Below are 19,511 nucleotides of genomic sequence, written 5' to 3' on the forward strand. Positions count from 1 at the left end.
TGGAGGTGTCGCTGCCCATCACAGCCGAGCAGCGGCCCGAGCGGGAGCGCATGAAGAAGCTGGCCCAGGAGGAGCGGCAGCGGGCGGCCCAGCAGATGAAGATCGGCCCCGTGCAGTTCCTGGTGCAGCGGGAGATAGACATGGCCATAGCCGACCAGTATGGCTACCCGTAACCCTGCGCTCCTCGCCGGCCCCACAGCACCAGGCAGCAGCGGCAGCGTTCCAGAGGCACCGCCAGCGGCCCCATCCCTCCTTTCCAGAACCAAGCTGTCCTCCGGAGTCATCGCGGCAGTGGGATGGGACGTCATCTGGCAATGAACTCTTGTGGGATGGGAATTTTAGGATTATCGTCCTTACTGTGACTCCTTGTTTTCTATGATACGTTATTAAAAGCTTTGTGTTCCCTTTGCTGTGTCCCTCTGCCTGCAGTCATTTGGGCCCTGTCACAGCCCCCAGCTCCTCATACCTGCCTCTGGGGCAGGATGGGGCACCACAGATGGCCGTGTCCCTCTGCTGCCACCACCAGCCCCAGCCTTCCTCTCTCCCTGCAGTCCTTTGTGCAGCGGGATGCAGAGGGTGTGTCACACAGCTTCCTGTGCTGCCCAGTACCATGAATTGCTGTGGGGATGGGCAGCAGGCACGGGTAGACGGAGGGGAATTGCCCTGGCCAGAAGAGACTCCGACAGGGGCAGTTCCCATGCAGGGGTGAAGCAGGAGCAGCAGGGCCTGACGTGCAGAAAGGCATAAAGACAGCTCCCAGGCCATGGCTCTTCTGCCCCCACGTTGTTTGGGTCCTGCCGGTTTTGTCTTCAGACAGGGACCCAACCAACTCTGTACACACACAGCAGGATTTGCCATCTGGCTGCCGCTCACGAGTGCTGCCCCCCAGGGCTCAGTACTGGGGCTGCTCCTATTGAACACCTTCATCAATGATTTGATGAGGGGACTGAGGGCACCCTCAGGGCCAAATCTCACATTCCAAGCCCACAGTCAACATCCCAACCCCACATCCTACAGCCCACATCCCACTCCCACTTCCAAATCTCATTCCCAGGCCCTCATCCCAAGCCCATCACCCACCTGTCAATCTCAATCCCTCACCCCAATCGCAATCCCACATCCCCAATCCCAATTCCAATCCCAATCCCATCCCCTATGGCAATAGAGAGCACCCCGAGGCCCCGCCCCCACAGCCGCTCCACCCAAGTTTAGTTGCAGTCAAGAAAAAACAGTCACAATTAGGGATTGACAAAGAGCGCACGGCCTGATTTGTCCAGCGACATTCCATGAGCTGCTGCACTACTACTGGTCCAGAGTAGAAACTATGCAGCTTTGGACCACCAAGCTGCCATCCTGGCACTGCTCTCGTTGGAGGCAGTGCTCCAAGTTCTCCTGCTGTTGCTGACACCTGACGTTGCCCAGGGAGGACTCGGCCACTGCGCTCGGCTCCACCCCCTGTGCCACACACACGTGTACAGCCCACCACCCTTCCACCTGCTGTGAAAAACACCATCCCATCTTGCACACTTCGGCCATATTGCCTTCCTCCTCCTCCCCCCACCAGTTCCCATTCCTGCTTCCCTTCCTGTGCCCCCCCCGCTTCGTTGCTGTGGCCCCAATAGCCTGCCACCCCCCTTAGCCCTCCGGTTTGCATGAGGCTTTGCATCGCTTCCTCTGTGCACAACCCCCCATTGCTGTGCCCCTTCTTGCACCCCTCTTTTGCAGCACCGTTTAGCCATCCCCCCCTACTAAAAGTACAGCTAACTCAGAAATCCAGATTGTTTTTAATTAGCGTTTTTAATTAAAACACAGCTTGCAGCCAGTGCTGTGAATCTTTATCACTGGACTGTGAGCTACTCCTGGCAGGGAATTCTCTCTCTGTACCATTGGTTTTGTAGCAGTCACTGTTACCTTTGCCTCAGTATCCCTCTGGGTTCTCTCTACATGTCCCTTTCTGGAATCTTACCTCTCATTGGGAAACCCCTCACAACCTTTCCTCTTTGCTTTTCTGTACGGAACATCTGTATTTTATCCTCCTTTATATTAACTTCTTTATAACCTTTGGGCTGTAACACCCCTGGCAATGAAAACACAAATTGCATTTTAAAGTGACGCTGCTGTGTTTTGTACCAATTTCCAAATTTTTATTTTATTATTATTATTTTTTTAATCAGGACACATTATACCTGTTGCGGAGCAGTGTGGCTCCACAGCTGCACAGCACAGCATCTTAGGGACAGCTTTTATTGAGCTGGCAGGCGTAACTGCCGGACGCCGGACAGGCGGTACATCCCCTGCACCACGCCTTGCTGCTCAGTGAATGCAGCGCCGCCCTGCAGGACCTGGGGGACTACAGAACATTAAAGATCACCGAGTCCAACCGCAACCTGACCATCCTCCCCTCACTCTAACAACCCACCACTAAATCATGTCCCTGAGCACCACAGCCAGACGTCTTTTGGACGCATTCAGGGACGGTCAGGGACACATCCCCGCTTAGCCAGGGCTGCTGAAGGATGATGGAGAGCGGCTTTGCAGCCACATCTGCCAACTCCCTCAGCACCCCAGGCTGCAATCCATCCGGCCCCATGGACGTGTGGGCGTGCAGCTTTCGGAGCAGGTCCAAAGCCATCTCGCCGTGGGTTATGCCTATTCTGTTCCCCATCCCTATCTACCAGCACAAAGGGCTGTGTGCCCAGGGAACAACCCGCCTCACTGGGAAAGACTGAGGCAAAGAAGGCACTGAGTACCTCAGCCTGATCCGGATCCTTGCTCGCTGCGTTCCCCCCTGTGTCCAACAGGGGATGGAGATTCCCCTTCCCCTTCTTCCCTTCCCTTCCCCTTCCCTTTCCCTTCCTACCCTTCCCTTTCCTCCCTCCCTTCTTCCTTTCTCTCTCTCTCTCTCTTTCTTTCCTGTCTTTCTTCCCTTTCTTTGCCCTTCTTTCTTCTCTTTTTCACTTTCCTTTCTTCCTTTCCCTGCTTCCTTTCAGCCTAGCTCTCACCGTGTTGTCCAGATCCCGGTGCTCCTTTTCCCATATCTCCACGTTCTGCCCGGATCCCAGCGTTCCACTGCGTCTCCCTGCGGATCTCCCACCCCACAGCCCCACTCCCTCCGGGCCGCCATCCCCGGAGCTCCGCCCTCCCCCTTCCCCTCCCCCAGCTCCGCAGGAGATCCCTGAGGGCTCTCCGTTCCCCCCCACTCATCTTCGCCCCCCGCCGTCCCTCCAGCCCCACTCCGGCTTCAGGCCGTGCGTGCAGGCCGCGTTGCCGTGGCGACGGCGCGCCCTCCCTCATGGCAGCGCGCGAAGCCGGCCCCGCGGCGACGGCGCATGCGCGACGGCGTCGCCGTAGCGACGGCGCCTCAGCGCGCCTGCGCCGCTCCGCTGCCGCGGCGCCTGCGCCGTCCCCGCCGAGTGACGTCATCAGCCCCGCGACCCGAGCGGGAGGCGGCCGTGCGGAAGTGGTGCGGGGCACCGCGGGGCTCCGAGCGCCGCCTCGGCTTCGACGGGTGGGCGTTCGGGGGGGGCACCGGGGCGGGGGCCGGGGTGAAGGGGGTTGGGGGCCGCGTGCCGCTCCGCGTTGCCCCGTGGGGTCTCTGTGCCGCTCGGGGCTTCCGCTCGGCGGGGGCGGCTGCCCTGTGTCTCCCCGCCTCCCCCACCCCGTGTGTTTCACTGCCCTCCTCCCCTCCCCCTGCCGCTGGTCGCCCACAACCCCCCCGTCCCTCCGTGTGACCCCCGGGGTTGCTCCTCCGCCCCCCCGTTTACCCTCCTTCCAGTTCCCCCGTTCTGATCATTGTAGTCCTCTTCCACCCCTCCCCTCTGTGCCTCCCCCATTCTGACCCCCAGGATCCACCTGTCTGCACCTTCCCCCCCCGATCCCTCCCCAGCCCCCCGTTCTAAATCCCTCGTGTCCCCCCACCCCGTCACGAGTCTCCCCATTCTGTCCCCTAGAGTTCCCCCACTTTCCCAGTCCCCTCTATCTGACCCCCAGAATCCCCTCTCCTCCCCCAGGTACTCCCACTCCAATTCCCCCATTCTGATCCACAGAGTCTCCGATTATTCCCCTATTCCCCTCTCTTTGACCCCCAGGGTCCCGTGTCCTCCCTTCTCCCCCCACCTCCTGGCCCCTTTTTCTGACCTTAGAGCCCCCTGTACCCCCCCCGTGTACTCTTCCCTGACCCCTGGAGTCTGTTTCCCCCACTTGGACCTCCATTCCCCCCAACCGGACTCCTTTTCTGCCCAGTAGAAGCCCCCCGCAACCCCTGGCTCTCTCCTCCCACCCCTCCCTCCGGCCTCAGATGCACTTTCTGCCTTGTAGAGGCTCTGTTCACCCCTTTCCCTTCCACAGCCCACTAAATTCCCCTCCAACTCTTTTTCAACCCCATAGGCAACCCACTCTCCTCTTCTCCCCCCAGTACTCCCCTGAGGTCTACCCCAGACTCCCCTTCCAACCCGTAGAAACCTCCCACAACCCCCAGATTTCCCCTGCCACCCCCTCTCCATTCCTATACCCCCTTTCCTCCCAGTAGAGACCCCACTCACCTTTTTTTTCCCCCTCACAATCCCCCGTCCACTCCCAGACCCCCCTTTCTGCCCTGAAAAGCCCCCTTTTCCCCTTTCAACCCCTCAAGTTCCCCTCCATAGTATTCCCCACCACAATGTACCCCTCCACCCCCAGGCCCCCTTTCCACTCACAGAAGCCTCTTTCTCCCCTTTTCCCCCTCAAAATCCCCTCTCTCCACCCCCAGGCCCCCTTTCCGCATCACAGGGCTTCTGGCTCACCAGATCCCCCAGTTTCCTTGTTCCACCCTTTCTCCAACTCCAGACCATCTTTCCACCTCTAGAAGCCTCACTAACCCCTTTCCCCCCCACGCAACCTCCCCTATCCAGCCCTGGAGTCATGCAGAAGAATCTGGAGATGTCCTAGAGGGGTTTGGGGCATGCAGGGTGTCCCCAGGCGGGTCCAGGGAGTGTTTGCATTCATCAAGAATGGTCTGGCCATGTCCCAGAGGGGTGTCGGGGTGACCAGAGTGTCCCCTAGTGGTTCCTGGTGTGCTCCAGAGTTCTCGAATGGGGAATTTTAGGACAGCCTCATGTAGTGACACGTTCTCGGGCTGCTTTGTCCCCATGAGATCGCTCCCAATAATGTCTGTTTCCATTAAAATATAAGCTATGTCAATTTTGTTGTATTTTTTCCCCACTTCCTTTCAGGAATGGATGTTTCTTGCCAATCCCCCGTACTAGGCACCACGGAAACAAGGCCCAAGGCCACCGGGTGACACTGGGACAACCGCCTGTCCCCAAAGTTCTCACTGTCACTGTGACCGTGGAACCCGGGGCCGTACCAACGTACCTCGAGAGCCCCATCAGCATCCTGCAGCTCCTGGAGCCAGGTGACGCTGTCACCCTGGCTGTCCAAGACTGTCCCCAGCTGTCTCCCCTGCCATGGTGGCACAACTGCAGCGCGGTGACATCCTCATTGAAGAGGTGGCGAGGAGGGGTTCAGGGAGGGGGGCTGGGGACAGTCGGGGGACACGTGGGCTGTGACATGGGGTTGGTGGTGTCACCTTCACTGGATGGCACTGAGTGTCACTGTCTTCAGGTGACACCGTGACACAGGGTGACCTCGATGTGGAACAGCCGTGACGCTGTTCCACATCAAAATACAACAGAATACAACAAAATAGAACAAAATTGACGTATTGTAGACGAAAAACTTAACATGAGACAGCAGCGTGCCCTTGCGGCTCGGAAGGCAAATGGGATCCTGGGCTCCATCAAAAGAGGGGTGGCCAGCAGGGACAGAGAGGTGATTGTTCCCCTCTACTCTGCTCTTGTGAGGCCCCATCTGGAATACTGCGTCCAGGTCTGGAGCCCCCAGTACAAGAAAGACAGGGAGCTGTTGGAGAGGGTCCAGAGGAGGGCCACGAAGATGATCAGGGGACTGGAGCACCTTCCCTATGAGGACAGGCTGAAAGAGCTGGGGTTGTTCAGCCTGGAGAAAAGAAGGCTGCGGGGTGACCTCATTGCAGCCTTTCAGTACCTAAAGGGAGCCTACAAACAGGAGGGGAATCAACTCTTTGAAAGGGTGAGTGACAGCAGGACAAGGGGAAATGGTTTTAAGCTGAGGGAAGGGAGATTTAGGTTGGACGTCAGGGGGAAATTCTTTACGGAGAGAGTGGTGACGTACTGGAACAGGCTGCCCAGGGAGGTTGTGGATGCCCCGTCCCTGGAGGTGTTCAAGGCCAGATTGGATGGGGCCCTGGGCAGCCTGGTCCAGCATTAGGTGGAATGGTTGGTGGCCCTGCGTGTGGCAGGGGGGTTGGAGATTCATGATCCTTGAGGTCCCTTCCAACCCTGGCAATTCTGTGATTCTGTATTTATTTTAATGGAAACAGACATTTTTGGGGGCGATCTCACGGGGACAGAGCAGACTGAGAACATGTCACTATGTGAGGTTGTCCTGAAAATCCCCATTTGAGAACACTGGAGCACAGCAGGAACCACTAGGGACACTCTGGTCACCCCGACACCCCTCTGGGACATCTCCAGACCCTTCTGGATGAGTCCAGGAGCCCCAGACACCTCAAGACATCTCTGGGACATCTCCAGAGCCTTTCAGAAGACTACAGATCCTTGCAGAAGACTACAGGACCCTCTGAACCCACTTGAGGACTCCGTGGACCCCACAGGCTCATTCCGGGACATCTGCGGACCCTTCTGGATGAATCCGAGGACTCCCTGGATCAACGTGAGGATCCCCTGGACCCTCCAAGTTCTCTCTGGGACATCCCCAGACCCTTCTGGATGACTCCAGGACCACTCAGCCTCACATGACGATTCTCTGGACCCTACCAGACTCTACTGGTGGGACATCTCCAGATCATCCCAGTGGCTCCTGGGAACTCCTGGGCCCATCCTCGGAGCTTCCAGGTCCTTCAAGGGATCCCTGGGACTATCCTGGAGACCCCCTGGGCACCCTCAAGACCCTACCTGGACATCTGCAGACCCTTCTGAATGAATCCAAGGACTCCCTGGACCTACCTGGGGCCCCCCCCGCACGCCCCAAACCCCTCTAGCACATCTCCAGATTCTTCTGCATGACTCCAGGGGTGGATAGGGGAGGTCGTGGGAGGGAGAAAGGGGTTAGTGAAGCTTCTAGGGGGGAAAGGTGTGAGCGGGGCTTCTGTGAGGTGGAAACGGGGTCTGGAGCTGGAGAAAGGGTGGAACAGGGAAACTGGGGGATTGTGGCGTGCACCGTCTGCACGTGCTCTGCAGCATGCCTAGTGCAAGCAGGGAGCAGCAGCGCGGCGGTGGCAGCATTGCACGGGAACCTGCTGTGCTGCAGCGCGAGACTCCGGTCCTGCTGCTGGGCAGCGCCGGGCGCAGCCTGGCTCCCTGCTCTCCGCACCTCCCTGCAGGGACCGATGGCCGTGCCCGGGATCTGCCCGAGCCTCTTCTGCAGGCTGAGCCGCCCCAGCTCTCCCAGAATCCCACCCCAACATTTCCCACGCGGTGCTGAGGAGGGCAGGGGACGCGGGGGGAGGAACGGGGCTGGTGGTCGCAGCCCTACGACGCGGCCGTTTGCGCCGCCCCGTCCTTCCCCAGCGGTGGGCACTGGACGCGGTGGGTTCGTGGAGCTGCAGAAACGACCGCGGGCAGAGACGTAGCAAAACGAACGCTGAACGTTTAATCGTTGAACACGCAGAGCAACCCACAGAGAAATGACCGCATTCCCAGCCGGCTCCCGTCCGAACGATCGTTCCCCCCTCACAGCTTCCCTCCTCGGGGCCAACACGAAGCGGCTCCACGTCGGCTTCGCGCAGCTCCGGGAGCTCCGCGCGGGGACAGACGGACAGACGGAAAGCGGCGCTTGGAGACGGCAGCTGCGGGGCAGCAGCTCAGCACGGCGCCGCCGACGATCGGAGCCGAGCGAGAAGCGAAGGCGCCCGCCGGACTCCGTGCCGGGCTCGAACGCGAGTCGATCCGTGGGATCGCTCCCTCTCTTTCGGGGCCGCCCGGCTCAGCCGGGAGCCGCTCCCGGGCACCGGGCGGGTCCCGCCGCTCGCGGTCAGCCGCCGCTTCTCGCAGCCCGGCAGCGCCTCGCCGCCACGACGGAGGACGGCGCGGTTCCCCCTCCGAGATCGGCTGCGTTCCGACGGGGGACGGACGGGGGCGGCGGCGGTGCCCGCGGCCGCGGCCGCCATTGGCGGAGAGCCCGCGCTCGGCCCCGCCTCCTCCGCTCTGCCATTGGTCGGTGTGCCGAGCGGGGCGGGTGCAGGGCGCGGGGTCCTTTCCTCCCGCGGTCGCGCCGTCATTGCGTCATCAGCGCGCGCGCCCCGGACGGCCACGGCCCGGCTGCCCGCGGCGATGCCTGCGGTCGTCGTGTTGCGGGAACTCGGCGCGGCTTCTCTGGAAAAAGGATTTTTGCAGATCAACTCTCTGGGCGCGCTGCTCCCTCCTGGTTCAGCCCACAGCGTTCCGCCCGTGCAGTGGTTGTTCCCGTGCCTGTTTTCCAAAGCCCCGGCTCCGTGGAGCTGAGCGCTGTTTTGTGTGGTGGCAACCTCTGGTCCTGGCGCTGGGCTCCGCTGGATGCAGCCTGGCTCCGTCCTCTGTGCCCCTCCCTGCAGGGATTGGTGGCCGTGGGTGGGATCCCCTGAGCTGCCCTTCTCCAGGCTGAGCAGCCCCTCGCTCTCAGCCTCTTGTGGTACAAGAGGTGCTCCAGTCCCTTCACCATCTTGGTAGCCCTCCGCTGGACTCTTTCCAGTATGTCCAGCTGTCTCTTGTACTGGGAGCCCAGACCTGGATGCTGTTCTCCAGGTGCAGCCTCACCAGCGTCGAGCAGAGCAAAAGTAATGGTGCAGAATAACGGTCCTTACCTGCTACAAGTCAGGACTAGGGCTATGATGGGAGCACGCTGCTTTATGACTGACATGGAGAACTGGTAGGAAGAGGGCCTGGTGGGCCTGAACACAGATGGCAGGTGGTCCATCTTTTGTTTCACTGGAAACCAGATAACTCCATGGGCAGCAATGTGGAGAAATGTTCTCCGTGTAGTTGTGTCCCTGTGGCTTCTTTCTGATGTGCTTGGAAAGTCCCACTAGAATAGGCTGCTGCGTGAGACAGAAGCCTGATACATATCACTTGTGTGGGTGGAGTTTGATCATCTCTGTGTTCATCTTTTATGTTTGTTTTTTTTCATTTCAACTCTATGTGTGCATCGGGGCAAGCCTTCCTTTGCTAAATCCTTTTCTTGTGGCCTTAGGCAACAATCAAGGGGGTCTCAGGGTTCAGTGCTGAGCAAGAAGCGCAGGCTCTCAGGAAGGCCATGAAGGGCTTTGGTAAGTCGATCTCCCTCCCTCCTCGGGTCAGCTTTTATTTTTTCCCCAGCACTGGGAATGGCTGCTCTGGTGGTTTGTTAGAGGGAAGCGTAGCTGCTTGCATTGCTCTGCTGCACAACTGCCCTAAAGATGTTTGGAAAGTGGAAACAGAACTGCCCTTCATGTCCCGAAATGCAGCTGCCCTGGCGGTGTGGGTCCTGGCAGCTTTGTGTGCATAGCTGTAGTCCTGGGGCTGTGGAGAGCTGGCTGTGTAGGGGACTGGAGGTGGCACAAGAGCAGAGGGCACTTGTGATTCTTGTGCAAGCAGCCTGACTAGCTTCCATTTCTTTCTTGCAGGCACGGATGAAGATGCCATCATCGACGTCTTGACCAAACTAAATGTTTCCCAACGTCAGTGAGTTCTGGTCACCTCTAAGAGCACCAGTGGCAGGGTAGGTGGTCTGCAGAGATGTGTGAACGTGGTTGTGTCACTTGGGTGAAAAGCGAACAACGACCCAATCTCCCTAAGAGAAAGGTCAGCAGAGACTTTACCTGACCAAGGTTGTTTTGTTCTTGTTCAGTTCAGAGCAGTTGTTGATGCAAGGAAGGTTGGAGCCTGAAGAGGAGTGGTGAATAGCTCAGTTCCTTCTGTCCTCGAAGGCCGTACCTTCTGCCAACTCCTTTCTCCTCTCTTGGCCTTTGATTTTTTGATTGATGACTTGAAGTGACTTGAAGCTGAGTGGGAGTTTTGAGAGAGTGATCACTGGGATGATGACTGCCACCACCATGTATGACGTGCACAAACTAAGGAGGGCTGTGAAGGTTTGGAAGTCTTCCTTTCGTATTGCTTAAGTTCTGGCCAAGGACTTACTGCTTTGTTATGTATGTCTTCTTATTTATCGTTAACCTAAATTATTATTAAAGAAACCTGGTTGCACGTCACGAGCAGTTGCTGGTATCTTAAATCTTGCCTTAAATCTTGTTGTGGGCAGCACCCAGGTGGTGGCCCTGCTCCTAATGGGTGCTGTGTGTATGTTCTTGCTAGAATCTGGCTGCTCCCTTGAGGATGACATCGTATCTGACACATCTTCCATGTTTCGAAGGGTCCTCGTGTCCCTCGCAGCGGTGAGCCACGCTGAGGGGAGGAGGGGGTGAATCTTCAGAGCTGTGGGCACAGCTCTGCACTCAGTGGTGAGGAGCTCCAGGCTGGCTTTTTCTCTCCCTGTGTGTCCCATGGCCTGCTCCTCAAACCCAGCTTCTGCAGGGAGGAGACTCTGACTCTGGGTGTGCATGAGTGCTGTGGGCCCTTTTGTAAATATCCCAGTAAAGTGGGTTGCTGCTTGTTTCAGAAGGAAGCCCGAAGCACACCTGAGCTGTGTTTCACTGTGTTTGTAAGCTAGTGTTCCCTTTGGTGCACTCCATTATCCATCTCCAGCAGCTGTTCCTGAATGGGGAGTTCTCAGGAGTTGTTTCCAGTAGATGCTCTGGTGAACTGAGTCTTCTATCCTTGTGTCTTTGCAGGCAAACAGAGATGAGGGAGTGATGCCTTTGCTCAGCAGGATGCTCAGGTGTGTAAGTAACATGAAGTAATGTGCTTCCCAATCTATTCTTGTTCATGTGATGCGTGGTGAAGAGAAGCCAACCTGTGAAATGGGCATAATGGTTCTAGTCTTGTTTGCAAGTCTCTAATGAGAGGTCTCTAGACAGGCTGGTTACTTGGCAGGGGCAATGACATTTTGGTTGTGGGTTGCCGTGCCTGGTTGGTGCTTGTTGGAAAATATCCATGATGTAGACAAGTACGGGCCAGCAGTGCTCTAGCTCCAAGGAATTAAAGATCTCCTGTACACCCAGTCTTCTCCATGAGCCTTACTTTGTCATCCATGTCTGTAAGTGCCTATACGAAGTGGGGGAGAAGAAATGGGGAACAGATGAGGTGCAGTTTATGTCCATCCTCTGTACACGGAACAGGGATCACCTGCTGAGAGGTAGGGCCCCTCCCCAGTGTCCTGGGTTTTTCTTTCCTTCCTTGTTTGTGTGGGATGCTTTTGTAGGAGCTCCATAGCTGTTCAGGAGATGGGAACTCTTCTGAGGCAGCAGGTGTCCTAGAGAGAGCCCCATTGCATCCATTGCATTTGGGCTGTGTTATTCCCTCCTGAGACTGAAAGGGGCTTCAGAAACCTAAGTACAACTGGCTGCTGCTCCAGCATGGAAGGCAGAGATCATGAAGTGATCTCCACGTCCTTGTAAAGCTCCAACTTGTCAACCTGCTGTCTGAGTGTGGAGCACGACCAGCCGTGCTGCGCTTTGTGTGTACGTTGCCTGTAGGGCTGGAGGTGGGGAAGCTGCCCCAGTGACTGCAGAAGGAACTTGAGCTGCACTGTGCCTGGTTGCAGGTCAGCCTCATAGTCTTGGTCTGTTTGCCCTGACTGGGGGGAGTGTAAACCATCAGGTGTGTGTGTCAAGCCTTTGCTCTCAGTTAATTTCTGTCATGGAATGGTACCTATGAAAGAATGACTTGTCCATAACGCACATCTCATCAGCTCTGCCTGATGCCTCATGCTGAGCTGCCTTGTGCTGGGGTCACGTACCAAATGTGCCAGCACCTCCTGCTGGGACTCCTGGATAGCACTGCCGTTAGAAACTCTGCTGGTGCTGCCTTCATGATGTGAAATTCTCTACCAACCTCTGAGATACAACTTCCTCCCAAGCCCTACGCTCCTGTCTGCTAAGCTGTGCGTTCTTATCACTACAGGACGTGGTTCCTGTTTGCTTTTGCAGGTGTTTGTAACTGTTGGTGATGTTGGAAGTATCCAAATAATTTTCCAGGACGGTATCTCTGATAAAGCAGATTTTAGTTGCAGTTGCCATGTTGGGCCTCCTGCAAGCAGGAGCTCACAGAAAACAGTGCTCCACCTTTTATCCCCTATTGCCCAACGCTGATCTCTTTCTGCCCTGGTTCCTCACTGGCTGAGTACTGCAGGTTCACACTCTTTTGGGACGCTTCACTAATCACACAAATACCAAGCAAACACAAATCCTTGCCATCCAAACACAAATATCTTGATTGGTTAATTGCCTTCTAACCATGGCTTTCTTAACAAACATCCGGTCATCACTTTCGGATGCCTGCTTTACAACATAAACATAAACCTAACCTCTTAATTGTTTAATTACCCCCCTGGCATTTGTGCCCTTTACACTGGGTCATTGTTCTGGTCACCCGTCTGTCCTTGCATAGAGATGAGCTTGGAGGGAGGATAGAGGGGAGTATCCTGGAGTCTGCCTGTGGCATCCTGACATTGCCACAGCGTGGGACAGTTCTGCTTTGTGTAAAGGCCCTGGCTCCTGGAAAGCTTGTTAAATGTATTTCGCGTTTGCTGGCTTACCAGTCTTACAATGTTTTCCAGTTCAGAATACTATACCTACATTGTTTAAAAGATTTAAGACCTATTGCAACTTTGTAAGGAAGAATTTGTGGCATAGCTCAGTAATTATGTTTCTAAAAGATGTTACTAATATGTACATGATATTTCTACTTTTCACACCAGCTGCTCCTAAAGACAAGCTACAGAATACAAACGCGTTATGTTCCACTTCTTTAACTCAACTGTCCATCTCAATATCCAGTGCAGAAACAACATGTCTCTCCCACAGCGAATAACACTGTGAAGGCATCAGAGAGCGCCTGCTTGTCTCCGCAGTGCTCAGGGGCTTTTCTGAGCTGCAGGCCCCGCACTGCAGCCCCACGGCACAGCCTCACAGCTGGTGACGGACTGAAGCTGGAGAATCCTGGCAGCAGAGGACGCTCCTGCCCCACAGAAGGGCCGGCAGCTCCAGCGCAGCTCCAGCGCCCTCAGTGCTGGAGAGGAGGCTGAGGTGCCTCCAAGCGATGGATGCGGTCCATCCAACCTTCCACCTCGTGTGGTTCACCGTGCAAGGCCAGCAGGAAGAAAGGTGGGCGCGGGTAACACGGCATCCAAAGGGACTGCAGAGCTCTCGGGCTGGGAGTCCAGGGTGTGGGGGCCCAGGGGTGCTGTGGGACAGGGGTGAAAGGAGGTGGTGCGTGCCAGTCCTTGGCTGCAGGACTGGTGCTGGTGGCAGGGCCTTGGGTTCTGTGTCTGCAGCACCTATTTGCGGATTGGTGTCTGCTTGGAAGGGATGGGACCCACCTCCCTAAGGGAGGCGAGGATATTTTTGTCAGTAGGATGGCAGCTTCACAAGGGAGGCTTTCAACTAAGACTGGGGAGGGCTGCTGAGCAAAGGGATGGGGTGATGCAAGGGAGAGGGACCAGAAAATGAGCACTTGCAGGAGAGCAAGAAAATGCCTGAAGGCACCATTCTGGGGAGATCCCCAAAGCTCCAGAGGAGGTTCTGGTGGGTAACAGGGGGAGGCTGCTGGAACAGAGGAACAGATGGACAGAGGGACCAATGGAGGAGAGAACTGTTGGAGGGAGGGAGGGAGGGAAAAACAGATTGAAGGATCACTGGGTGGATGGAACGATTGTTGGATGAAAGGATGGATGCAAATACAGGTGGATGGAGGGATCAACAGGAAAATATGATTTCTGCCTCAACGAGCAGCGTGCCCCCAGGCCCCACTCCCTCCATGGGGACCAGTGGGGGTGGCCCCGGGGGTACAGGACCCACGTCCCATTGTTTGGAGCCACTCCTTTGGCTGCTAAAGAACCCGGAACCTGTAAGAGGAGTTACACTGTAAAAGGAGGTCTCTTCCCAGGCTAAAACACCTCCCGTGTACATTGAGATAAAGCAAATTAGTAACCAACTCATCTTTTCTTTATGAGTTTAACTTTCAGCCCTGCACTTTCCTTGACAGCACAAGTAGTTCCCTGGCATCCTGGAATAACCTCCTGCAACAACACTTCAGTTACCTCCTGTGCCTTATTAGTTCTACAAGGGAATGCCTGCAGCCACCCTAAGAAGCTACCAGTACCAACACACAGCAATACCCCCCTTTTCTTGGGAGTTCCGAGAAATCAATTTGCCATTGTTGCCCCAGAAGGCTCCCTTTCCCAATAGCCCCACTTGTGCCCTGTTCCTGGTACTAGGATTGTCCTTTGTAGTGTCTGTTCCCCGAGTACGTTTTATCATCTTCCTTGGAACCCACTCCCATAAGATACTGAAGGGCATAACAGTGTGTCCATCTGGGTGCGCACCCCTCTGTCAGCTTGCTCTCTTCCCTCCTAAATCATTAATTAGATTCCTGTCCTCTCTGGAATATTTTACAGGTTCCGCCTCAGGTTCAGAGATGTTAAGTTTGCCATCTGGAATTAAAGCCTTTGCCAACTGCCTGTTCTGTCACCTGGTCCACCGTCTTATTTCCAGTTTCCTGCCCAGAGCCTTGTCTTGAGTAAGATTACTTTTAGTAGAGCAAAAGCTTTGAATCACCTTTAAAATACAGAGAAACAAATAATACTGTATTATCTTTTGTTTTATTTTCATATTGTTATTATCAGGTAAAGAGGCAGACAAGTCACATCTCAGAAACAACTTGATTTCAGTGGCCTTAAACGGTCCCTCTGTGATGGTTATTTTCTTATTGACTCGCTGTCAAACACAGCCAGTGGATCTCTGTACGTGCAGCTTAGAGTTCCTAGCTAAAATGAATTGCATAAATGCACTCAGGCCTTGAGGGAGATCCGGAATCTCTGGTGAAGCTGGCTGACTGGCTGGGGAAGCCTTCCGAGGCCTGAAGCCTCCTGGCCGGCCAGTTGGGCCAGGCCGAAAGCCGGCTGGCCGTTCAGGGGAGCACTGCCAGGCGAGAGGTGGCCGGCCGGCTGGCCCATGGAGCTCTGCATTTGCAGACCTCTCCAAGCCGGCCAAAGGGGCCCTGCCAGGCCAAAAGCCCGTAAGTTGTGATCCAGATAAGACAGAAGAGACTGTGCTGGATTTCCCTGGGCATCAAAGCACCGTGAGACGCTCTGATGCCCTCTCGCAATTCTTTCTCCCTCCACCAGCACAAGAGCTGGCGTCAAAAGGCGCAATGACACTGTCACAGGCGTTCTGGAGGTTTTTAAAGGGTAGGCCCCTGATAAGGCTTTATTGATGGTTTTGCCCCTCTACATTTCACTCTAGATCTCCTTGTTGGCCTGGAGAAGGGAAGGCAGCGGGGTGACCTCCTTGCAGCCTTCCAGTACATAAAGGGAGCCTACAAACAGGAGGGGAGTCAACTCTTTGATGGTGTAGCTAATGGCAGGCCAAGGGGAAGTGGTTTTGAGTTGAAGATTGGATGCCAGATTGGATTGTTCTTTCCAGAGAGAGTGGTGGGATACTGGAACAGGCTGCCCGGAGAGGTTGTGGATGCCCCGTCCCTGGAGGTGTTCAAGGCCAGGTCGGATGGGTCCTGGGCAGCCTGGTTAGTATTAGATGTGATGCAGATGGGATTGACGCATCTGTTTTGCAGCCTCCAGTGGAGCTGTGTGTGTCGTGGGCACCCCATGCCCGCATCAGCGTGGGTAGGGTGTGGCCTTCCTGCGGACTGGGGGTTTGGTGTTTGGAGGCTGGCACTCGGGAGACCCCGTTTCTTCTTTTATGGGTGGCAGCAGTCCAGGTCGGGTGATGGAAGACTCCTCAGGCAGCCTGGACTCCCCACGAAGTGGTGATGCTGCCATCTGCCCCAGTGCATCCTGCACTGGCCTGATCTTCTTTGCCCTCTGCCTGAGAAGTTTCACCGAGTCACAAGCCAGTGGGAGCCTGGATGGTCGGCCTTGAGGCTCTGTAGACTCAGCCCTTGAGGAAGATCTTCTTCTGAAAGGTGTTGCTGGCCTCAAGGTGATCTGAGGGGGTGCGGCCTTGGCTGTCTGCAATTTTTGCACCGCATCCTCACGATGGGCTTTTCCTGCTTCCTGCACTTCATCAAGGAAGCTCACGTGTTTGGTTCCCAGTGTTCGGCGCTGGTCTTGTTTGCTTGATGGTACTGCCTCCCCCTGCAGCTCGCAGGTCACCGGCTGCTCTTGGGCTTCAGACGCCCTCCGGATGGGTGGCAGCGGACTGAAAGGACAGAGCGGGAGGGGTCCGCGTGAGTGGCTGATGGCTTTGGGGCCGCATGCTGCAAGCCTGAGCCAGGAGCCTTGGCTGCAACGCAGCCCTCCCCACAGACTGCTCGCCGGCTGCCCCGTGGCTCTCCTGGGATGCGGAGAGGGGCCAGCCCTGTGAGCCGGGGGGCTCCTGGCGTCCCCATCCCAGCACGGTGGGTGCTGCTGCGTTCAGCACTGTTGGGCGGCCACCAACAGTGACCCTTTGGGGCTAGGGAACGGGCTCTCGCTGTGTCACCCCCATGCACATCCCAGCCCAGAGCCTCCAGCCTCACCTGGCCTTGGAGCTCTCCTTCAGCAGTGAGCTCCTTATCCTTCTGAGCTGTCCTCCATCCATGCTGTCTGAGCTCAAGCGTTTGATGAAGGTTGGACGGTCAGCAAATGACACTGGAATGGAGAAGGCAGAGGAGATTCACCGTAAACCCTTTGGCTCACTCACAAGGGGCTCTCAGGCCTGTTCCCAGAACATCTGAGAGGGACGCTCTGCTCCCCCCACTGCTGACATCTGCACCGCCCTCGGACCCTTCCTGACACCATCCCTGGCCCCACTCCTCCTCTCTGCAATTCAGCTCTGTTTTGGGACTGCATTAGTGACGTTGGCTTTGGGAAAGAGGAGCTGGGTGGTGACGATGAGGTGGCAGGGTGGCTTTTGGGGACCATATCCTTCTGCTAGGGAAGGGCGGGGCCTAAGATCCACACATCCTCCTGCCATAGCCAGGGATGAGGGCACGTCACACCCAGCACCTTAGTTTGTGAGAGGCCAACAATTCCTTAGTTTGGGAAGAGGCCGTGCTGAGCTGGCGTGAAGCTTTGACACAAGTCAGAGCCCTTGGCTGATGGTCAGCAAGGGATTTCCCATCTCAAGCTGGTTGCCCGTGCCGCGGAAAGGAGCTGGCAGCTGCTTTACCTTTCTTGCCATTTGGTTTCTCCTGACCAGGGATGCTTCCTGAGGACCTGCGTCTTATTGTGGGCGGTGGTTTGGGTACAAACTCCATTTGAAACCTGTACGAGAGGAGAAGACAGCGACCGGTGTGACGCAGCGCTCCAGCAATCCTTGTTGCTCTCTCTGATTGCCTGCTCCCAGGCACATTGTCATGCTGCATGAAGCACACGACTTTCTAAAGTCTTTAGCAGGGTCAGTCGAGATAGGTGAAGGGGAAAGAGTTTCAAACAGCAGGAGGGAAGATTTAGATTGGATATAAGCTTTTGACAGAAGGGTGGCAGGCACCGGAACATCTTGCCCAGAGAGGTGGTGGGTGCCCGGACGGGCATTCAAGGTCGGGCTGGACCAGGCTCAGAGTTACCTCATCTGGCTGTAGGTGTCCCTGTTCCCTGCAGGGGAGTGGGATTAGGTGCCCTGTCAGGGTTCCTTCCATTCTATGATTCTGTGACATATGCTCATGGGCAGGACACTCATGGACACAAGGAACAAGCGCTCCAGAACGAGAGCTGAGCAGGTGCATCAAGCAGCAGCTACAGCCACCAACATACTCACATGGGAAAGACGACAGCGCAGCCAGAGAGCGCCATGGAGGCCACCGGTGCCACCCGAGACACCACCGTGTCCAGCAGCCAGGGGGCCTGCAGGGGAGAAACGCGGAGGATGTGGGACGTCCTCGTGAAGGCTGAGGCATTGGGGACACGAGGAGCCCAAGGCGGGGAGAGCTGACAGCAGCACAGCACTTGCACGGCCCGAGCAGCTGGCCAGGTCCTGGTGGGCCGTGTGCGGGCACAGCAAGGGTCACGGCAGTGCCTGGGCCACGGAGAAACCACACAGCTCACCTTGAAAACAGCTCTTCTGAATGTATCTTTCCCTGATAGCTTCTCGAGGAAGTCAAAGAAGAATTTCATTTGGAACGTCAGTCCATCGATGTGGAGGACGCCGATGTCCTTTAGGACAACAGCAACGTTCTCCCCGTTCTGCAGGCAGCCGGAGAGCAGGGACACGGTGCTCTGGATGCAAGTCCTGAGTGTCTCGCAGCTCAGAGAGGCAGCTGCGGCTGCCTTGCTGTATTCCAGGGGCTCCACCTTCCTATGGACTGAAAAATGCAAGGGACAGAGTTGATGATACGGGTGGTTTTCTACAGGTGCTTGCCTAGAAGAGCTTCTGGTGGACATCAGCCAGAACGGCCTCATGATTGGACAGGCTCCTCAGAGGAGGAGGTTTGCTTTTGAGAATGGAGGCGCTGGCCGTTTGCCCTGTCCATGAAAGCAGCAAAAGTTGATCCCCCCTCCTACCTGGCAGGGACTCCCTGCGGGCCTTGAGGTGGTGCGTGGCTATGAGATTTGTAGCCAGGTGAAACACGGGCCACCGCAGAGTCAGGGTCCCATCCTCAGTGCGGATGTCTTTGGAGATGGTGTCAAAGGAGCCGAAGGTGGGAATCCAGACCCCCTGCAAGTGGAAGAGAAAGGAAGGGCGGAAGGGTTATGGGACGGCTGGAGGAAGAGCCAGAGGGGTCCAAGGTAGGGACAGAGCTCAGGTGCCCTCTGCCGCTGTTCAGAGGCACAAGCCAGGGCATCGGGAATGGCTTTGGGAAGGGGCTGCACAGTCCTCTCCTTCCCCTTGCCGTCCCAAATGCAGCACAGCAGGCAGGGCAGAAGCAGCCTCGTGGGATCCAGAGGCTTCCAGAGACCGGGATCAGCCCTGAGATAGACAGTGCCCGGCACAAGTGATCGTGCAGGATTTGCAGGAAGCCCGTGGGATGCCCAGGAGAGAAATGTGGGGGCAGTTTCCTTCTTTCTGTGGAGGGGAAGACTCAGAGGAAGTCCAGGCTGAGCTGGATGGGGAGAGGAGGAACCCGACAGCCAACACACCTTCTGCAGCAGCAGCTGCTCCCGTACATAGGCGGCCACCGCATCCCAGACGGCAACTCGCTCTGGAGGGCAAAGGAAAAGCAGGTCACACTCTGCATCTGCCGCTTCCCGGCACCGCTACCGCTGCCAGGCAGGAGCGAGGTGGCAGATGGAAAGTGTCATCTCGTGCCAAGGTTGGCTGCAGCACCGCTCCTGTGCTGGCTGTGGACCCGTGTACCTTCGGTGTCGGCGCGTGTCGGTCTGGAGGCACGCCTCGCTGCGGGGCCGACCTCGCTCATCCCGTTCCGCCTCGTGCCGGCGGCTTGCTCCTTGTTGGCGCCAGCCAT

At 56.5% G+C, this 19,511-nt stretch overlaps 1 protein-coding gene and 1 long non-coding RNA gene across 2 annotated transcripts; one reads left to right on the plus strand and one right to left on the minus strand.

The window, feature by feature from the left end:
* Window positions 1-8,715: 8,715 nt before the first annotated feature.
* Window positions 8,716-12,936, plus strand: LOC149913631 (uncharacterized). Its single transcript, XR_016460995.1, has 4 exons — window positions 8,716-9,771; window positions 9,901-10,141; window positions 10,365-10,444; window positions 10,841-12,936. It is a non-coding gene; the product is annotated as an uncharacterized LOC149913631 (long non-coding RNA).
* Window positions 12,937-15,783: 2,847 nt separating this feature from the next.
* LOC149913632 (uncharacterized) lies at window positions 15,784-19,511 on the minus strand. The gene is made up of 8 exons (XM_090128973.1): window positions 19,403-19,511; window positions 19,186-19,247; window positions 18,610-18,763; window positions 18,154-18,410; window positions 17,867-17,952; window positions 17,279-17,373; window positions 16,647-16,758; window positions 15,784-16,327 (listed from the first exon to the last, which is right to left on the minus strand). Exons 1-8 carry the CDS (start codon window positions 19,509-19,511, stop codon window positions 15,784-15,786), a joined length of 1,419 nt encoding a protein of 472 aa, XP_089985099.1.

The sequence above is a fragment of the Phasianus colchicus genome, chromosome 35, assembly GCF_987193195.1.
Source record: "Phasianus colchicus chromosome 35, bPhaCol1.hap1.1, whole genome shotgun sequence".
NCBI classification, from domain to species: domain Eukaryota; kingdom Metazoa; phylum Chordata; class Aves; order Galliformes; family Phasianidae; genus Phasianus; species Phasianus colchicus.